General features: G+C 35.6%; 1 protein-coding gene across 5 annotated transcripts in view; it reads left to right on the top strand.

Moving 5' to 3' along the window:
- HIF1A (hypoxia inducible factor 1 subunit alpha) overlaps positions 1–7480 on the top strand; it is a 55931-nt gene that overhangs the window by 26290 nt on the left and 22161 nt on the right. For 3 of the 5 annotated variants that reach the window (XM_017533942.1, XM_017533945.2, XM_017533947.2), the window contains exons 2-4: positions 2897–3090; positions 3726–3871; positions 3956–4040. In XM_017533942.1, the coding sequence (XP_017389431.1) occupies positions 2897–3090; positions 3726–3871; positions 3956–4040 (425 nt within the window). The remainder of the gene's footprint in view (positions 1–2896; positions 3091–3725; positions 3872–3955; positions 4041–7480) is intronic. The other 2 variants (XM_017533944.2, XM_017533946.2) reach the window with 1 other exon arrangement.

Genomic DNA, 7480 nt, shown 5'->3' on the forward strand with positions numbered 1-7480 from the left:
AAAAATGACTGATAAAATTAGCCTTCTTGTGACTACTAGACAAGAAGCTGGGCAGTTCAGGTGCTGAAACTCGTAAGAATTTCGGAAGCTTTAGCTTTAAGTAAGCTTTAAGGTTACTTAGAAATGTTATAAGACCTCCAGTAGTCAACATATGAAGGATATTATACAAATTTCTCCATTAAATATTTATTATAGATCCACTGATTGGTTTATGTCTAGACTCATTATATGATAAAGGACATAATGATTTTTATCACCTTCATCTAATACAGGATTCTCAAGTCTATATTAGTTGTTTTCTTGAAGGTTGGTTTTCTTCCAAAATTCAGTCTCATGTTCTTATTTTCAGTCTGCACTAGATTTTAAATATACTGTCCCTTAGACGCTTTTTCTAACCTCACATTTCTAATGGATTTGTCTTAGATGCTTATTGCCACTCCTTGGACCGTCACTGCTATCTTCAAAGTTCTGGACAATACATGTATTTCAGAGGGCTTGGAGACATTTCATTACCATAGTTAGCTTGATCAGATACCCTTTAAAAGCACATAGCAGCTATTATAAGCTTTTCAATTTTTAATCAAGTATTTCTTTTGGGTAGTCATTTATTGGTAGTTTACATCCATTGAGTGGTTCAGAACAAATATAGTAAGTTTTTAATAAAATTCTGACCACCTTGGCCAAGCACAATGGTTCAAGCCTGTAATTTGAGCCCTTTGGGAGGATGAGGCAGGAGGATTGCTTGAGCCTAGAAGTTTGAGACCAGCCTAGGCAACGACGAATGCCTGGACTGATGTGGCATTTGAACTAATATTTAGGTTTAACATGAGATAACTGATTATCATTCTATTTTGGAGGCTTTATTTGAATCAGATAGAAATCTGCTTCTCATAGCTATCACTGCCTCTCACCTACCACTTTAAGCGGGCAGGGGAGGAAGTGAGGGAAACAGTTTCTGTTAAGGCCAATAGGGACCTGCTAGACACCCCTCATCCTGAGAATAGTGCATGGAACTCCATTATATACTGGAGTAGTATTGCCATACATTGTATTTTTTTTGTTTTACTCTTCTGCTTATACAGATCAAGTCATACATTTCTAAATTCAGATTGAAAACATTTACAGAGAACAATGCAGTGAAATGAAAAATGAAATTACAGACTGCTGGCATTTGCATTTTCATGTAGCCTCAGCGAGTCATTTTTTTTATAGTATAGCATTGAGAAAATCCTAGTTCATGTAACTAGTTATAGTTCATATAGATTCATATAACTAGTTATAAGTGATAATGGTGTCACCATCTATCTAACCAGATGAAGATAATAATTTTTAATAACTCATCTTAAATTTCAAGGTACCCAAGTTAAATTGATCTAGATGCTTGAGTTGAAATTTTTGTATCAAAGTTCAGTTACTACAATAACATGCTTACATTCCTTATTAAAGTATAAAAGTCCTACAAGCACACAAACTTGAGTAAGTGCTAAAACAAGCATCACTATTGTCACAATACAACTTGTGTTATATTATAACAAGAGTTATAACAGTTCCATATGCTAAGAACTGTGCCTGTTACTTGAGAATGCTGCCCTGTGGTTGGATCTTTCAGATTTGCAGATCATTTGAGAGATTTTAGGTAGAGACAATTACATACTTCATTAATGGGATGTAAGGAGGATTAAGTGAAATAATGCTGGCTAAAAGTCCTTATTTAGTAGACTGCTCAATGGTCACTAAATCGTAATAGTTGTTTTTAACATTTGGCCAAGAACCAATTTAACAGGATTGAGTTGAGGGGCATAGGGGATCATGGGAGTGTTTGAAGTAGAAGCAGCATTCCTTATTAAGAAGAGAAACAGTTTGGAAAAGATAAGACTTTGGAGTAAAAAAAAACACCTGAGTTCAAATCCTATTTGATACATAATGGCTACTTTTAACCTATTGAATGCCAGTTCCCTCATTTGTAAAATAGGGACAATATTTAACCTATATACAGGTTGTCCTGAGAGAATTAGGCACCTAGTACAGGATAATGTTGGCACATGGTAGCCTTTAATAAACTATAGGTATTGAAGAAGCTCTTAGATGTCACTAGGCAGTTAAGCAAAGGAAGACGGCTTTGCTTGGTGTGACGATGAAAATCTTTCTTCTTGGACTAGTTCCCTGAAAATACGTCATTGTATTTACACCTTTATCTTTGCTAACCTATCCCTTTAAATTCTGGGTATTGTGTGTGCCACAGCTTTTTTTTCTTCCATATTCCTACATTTATTTGGTACCTATTGTGCTAGTAATAGATAAGAGGCTACTAAGGGAGGAGGCAACCTACACTGGCTTGTAGCTGCTAATATCATTTCCTATAGCTTATTGTCAGTGTTGTTCATGTGGTAAGGTAAAGAGTGAGAAAGTATTGGAGTCTAAAGAAACTTGAGTAGAAATCAGTTTGTAGCTATTACTGTTCTACCTGCTAACAACTCCTGTTTTCAAGTTATTATGTACAACTTTAGGTAGTTTTCTCTAGCCTTAATCATGGTTTCTTTGTGTTGAGACTACTTTTGAATGACTATGAAGTACAGCCTTAGATATACAGGCTACTTTCAGTTTTTGCCTAAAATAAAAGCATTCTCTGCAATTACACATGCTGGGGAGAAACACCTGCTTCCGAAAGGTTTAAAGCTTGGTTTGGGACTTCTTGTGAGAGTTCCTTTTGTATGCAGTAATCCAAAATTTATATAGTTGTCCTTTATAAAAGTACATTCATCTAGTAGACAAAACTCAATGTAATTTAATTAAATGGCATCTTCTAATCCTTCTGTGATGAACAGAAATGTAGTTTTATTCAAGCTAAGGCAAACTTTTTCCGTCTCATGTTTTGTTTTGTTTTGTTGTTGTTAAGTAGGATAAGTTCTGAACGTCGAAAAGAAAAGTCTCGAGATGCAGCCAGATCTCGGCGAAGTAAAGAATCTGAAGTTTTTTATGAGCTTGCTCATCAGTTGCCACTTCCACATAATGTGAGCTCACATCTTGATAAGGCTTCTGTTATGAGACTTACCATCAGCTATTTGCGTGTGAGGAAACTGCTGGATGCTGGTGAGTTATTTTACAAGGGCGTAAATAGGCCTGAAAATTAGAAATTAGAAGTAAATAGAAATTATTTTTAGAAGGTGGTCACAATGTTTTCATTTTGTATATGTCATTATGTTGTGATATGTACACTTTTAAAATTTGTTCTATAATTCTTGCCATTTTTATCAAACTTCACTTTTTTCTCATCAGTTAAGTTATTCTTTGAAATAATCATTCTTTTTGCATTGTAATTTTGTTTTGCTTTATTCTTTTAAACATACTCTGAATTCTTTTCTATTATAACATCCTTTTTACCTCCTTTTAAAGCTTTAGTCAGGAATTTTAAAGATACTGTTTTTTTTTGTTTTTTTTTTTTAATTTTTCCTTTTTCTCCTCTTCCATCTACCTTTCATTCTTCCTTTAAAAAACATGACTCCTCTTCTTTGATCATTTACCTTGCTACATTACTTTAAATAATCATGAAAAGCAGCTGGCACATCTAATTATGCTCTTTCTAGCTTCTGGCCTTGACTGTTCTCTGTTTAAATGACTGTATATGTTAAATAAAGTATCTGTGAGAAAACTATAAAAACATCTAAATATTATATCATTTAGGTATAACTTTTTAACTAATTTTCCTTTTCTTGTGCCCTTTTTAGGTGATTTGGATATTGAAGATGAAATGAAAGCACAAATGAATTGCTTTTATTTGAAAGCCTTGGATGGTTTTGTTATGGTTCTCACAGATGATGGTGACATGATTTACATTTCCGATAATGTGAACAAATATATGGGATTAACTCAGGTAAAATGTACACATATTAGGAGCCTTTCTGTATGTTTTTATGATTTTATGATACAATCCTAATTTTTTTTAATGTGTTTACAGTTTGAACTCACTGGACACAGTGTGTTTGATTTTACTCATCCATGTGACCATGAGGAAATGAGAGAAATGCTTACACACAGAAATGGTAAGAAAAGTCTGTTGTTTGATTTAATGTGACAGGTGGTTTTACATAATCAGATACTATTGCTAATTATTAAATTTTGCTGTTATACTTACCTAAGGCAAAATGTTATTTCAGGTTTAATAAAATGTTAAGTCTATTCTTCATTAAAACTGTTATTCTAGTTTTTAGGAATTTCATTTTGAAAGCCCACCTAATTGCATAAATAATTGTGTATGTGTGAGACATAAAATGGAAAAATAAATAACAATCAGGACCAAGAGGTTTTTTTTTTTTTTTTTTTTTTTTTTAGATGGAGTTTCACTTTGTTGTCCAGGCTGGTGTGCAGTGGCATGATCACAGCTCACTGTAGCCTTGACTGCTAGGGCTCAAGTGATTTACCCACCTCAGTCTCCAAAGTAACTGGAACCACAGACGTGTGCCACCATGCCCAGCTAATTTTAAAAAAATCATCTGTAGAGAATAAGCCTCACTTTGCTGCCCAGGCTGATCTTGAACTACTGGACTCAAGCCATCCTCCCACTTTGGCCTCCCAAAGTGTTGGGATTACAGACATGAGCCACCATGCCCAGGCTGGTCTTGAACTCCTGGACTCAAGTGATCCTCCTGGCTCAGTCTCCCAAAGTGCTAGAATTAGCCTTTAATTGTAGCACTTTGGGAGACTGAGCCAGGAAGATCTCCATGAAATGGAGTTAAAAATTAAAATACACCATTAAGGCAAGGAGAAATTATAATACCAAGGGCAGATAATAGGATTTTAGACAATCATTAAAGTTGAGGTGCCAGTTTGAGGTCTGAGGCCCAAGAGAAAAAGTTCACCAGAATTTTAAGACAAATAACTGCTTATTGACTTCTTAGGATGTTCTCAATAATTTGAGACTGTATAGTTTGATTATAAAGTTATTACATTGTAGATGCCCACATATTAACAAAAATAGTAAGACTTTTAATTCTTAGGAATGAATTGTTAAAAATAATCAAGTGTGCTGGGCGTGGTGCCTCACACCTGTAATCCCAGCACTTTGGGAGGCCAAGGTGGGTGGATCACGAGGTCAAGAGATTGAGACCATCCTGGCCAACATGGTGAAACCCCATCTCTACTAAAAAATACAAAACTTAGGTGGGCATGGTGGCACACACCTGTAGTCCCAGCTACTTGGTAGGGTGAGTCAGGAGAATCTCTGGAACCCAGGAGGCAGAGGCTGCAGTGAGCCAAGATCACACCACAGCACTCCAGCCTGGCATCTGGTGACAGAGTGAGACTCTGTCCCAAAAAAAAAACAACAACAACAAAGTAAGTGTTCCGAGATTTTTGGAAAGTACCTCTTGAATTAAAAAAAACAAAGTCCACATTTGTGTCTTCTTAAACAGTGTATACTGATCAATAATTATTAAAAATAATCATGTGTTCCAAGATTTTTGGAAAGTACCTCTTGAATTAAAAAAAACAAAGTCCACATTTGTGTCTTCTTAAACAGTGTATACTGATCAATAATTATTAAAAATAATCATGTGTTCCAAGATTTTTGGAAAGTACCTCTTCAATTACAAAAACAATTTCAAGAAAGTCTTCCCACATTTGTGCCATCTTAAACAGCGTATACTGATCATAATTGAAGTTTTCTTCATGTTGGGAAGTTACCACAAGGAAAATTTCTTATGTTCTGCTGTTGTTGTTGCTCTCCAATTTAAGTGCATAAGTTTGTTTACTTCTATATTATACAACCTCAAATTTACTTTTTGTATAACTAAGGTTTTCTTTTTCATCTCATTTACAATAATAACAGCTAACCTCCATTGAGAGAAAACTCCGTGCCAGGACACTGTTCTTCCCATTTTATATGCTTTTACCTCCTTTATTTCTCACAACAACTCTGTGAAGTTAACTGTTAAAATTTCTATTTTACCAGGAAACTGAGGCACAGAGTTACTAAGTAACTTGCCCAACATTATTTGGTTAGTAAATGGCAGAGCTTGGGCTGAACTAGCTTCAGAGTCCACACTCATTCATTAGCTCTTTGGAGCTCTTTTCATATTTTTGAATTCTCACCACATTCTACTGTCTTTTTTCACCGTGTCAGCAGGACCTGTCTCCTGTTTTAAAATTCAATATTGTGTTGTTACTGTTAATTTGGAAAACAATGCATACTTTTGAGAATTCTGTATAAAGGAGGAGTAAATATGCTGTGGACCTAAGTGGCTTGTCAATGAGTTTAATATATGAGTTCCGTTGTGCAGAGTTGAGGTTTATATTGACTGCTCAGTGCTTTTCCTGGGGCTAGACTATAAATGGATGGATATTAAGAAATCTTGTTTTGATTTGGTAATGATGTTAATGCATTATTCCAAATCAGATAGTCTTAATATAGTTTAAATATATATTTTGAACCAAATGTTCTTTTTTAAAGCACACAAACATTTTTGAAATCATTCCTAATGTGGTTAATGAAGTATTGATGTTCCATTGGGAAACTAAAAGGCAGATTTTTCTCTTAAAAATCAGGGACTGTTGCAAAGCATCACATTTTAGTGATACAATGAGAGCCAATGGCATGTTTACACAAATAGTCCTATCATTTATATAAATTCTAAAAAGATGCTTTAGAATTTATAAGTTATTACAAAATAACTTATTTTTAGAGAGTTTAAAATTTAGTGTTTAAAAAAAAAATTTTTTTTTTCACCCTTTAGGAAAACGTTGGTACTTTTCAGTTACCTTGGTTTTTTTTTTTTTTTTTTTTTTAAGATGGAGTCTCGCTCTGTTGCCCAGGCTGGAGTGAGGTGGCACTATCTTGGTTCACTGCAACTTCTGCCTCCTGGGTTCAAGCGATTCTCCTGCCTCAGCCTCCCAAGTAGCTGGGACTACAAGTATGTGCCACCATGCCTGACTAGTTTTTTGTATTGTTAGTAGAGACAGGTTTCTCTGTGGTACCCATAATGGTCTCAATCTAACCTCGTGATCCGCCTGCCTTGGCCTCCCGAAGTGTTGAGATTACAGGTGTGTGCCATTGCGCCCAGCCTACCTTGATTTTTTAAATTAATCTACAGATCCCCATTCAAAGGCCTTGGGTTTCTTTCAAAGGTCAGTATAATTCAAGCATAGATTATGAAGGAATGAACATACCCAAAGGATTTTGCATGTGAATCTTTATTGCCACTGCCACAACCATCACCACCTACACACATACATACACATTCTCTCTCTCTCTCTCCCCCTCTCCCTCCCTCCCTCTCTCCCCCCTCCCTCCTCCCTCTCTCCCTCACTCTCTCGTTCTCTTGCTCTCTCGCTCTCATGGCATCTTTTGAAAATATACTCTTGAATCCTTCCAGGATTCAAGCCTGGCTAGTATTTTGCCACAATGGCCAGCCTAGTCTCAAACTTCTGGCCTCAAGTGATCTTCCTGATCTTCCTATCTCAGCCTCCCAAAATGCTGGGATTACAG

The sequence above is a fragment of the Cebus imitator genome, unplaced genomic scaffold (genome assembly GCF_001604975.1).
Source record: "Cebus imitator isolate Cc_AM_T3 unplaced genomic scaffold, Cebus_imitator-1.0 Scaffold83, whole genome shotgun sequence".
In the NCBI taxonomy this organism is placed as follows: Eukaryota; Metazoa; Chordata; class Mammalia; order Primates; family Cebidae; genus Cebus; species Cebus imitator.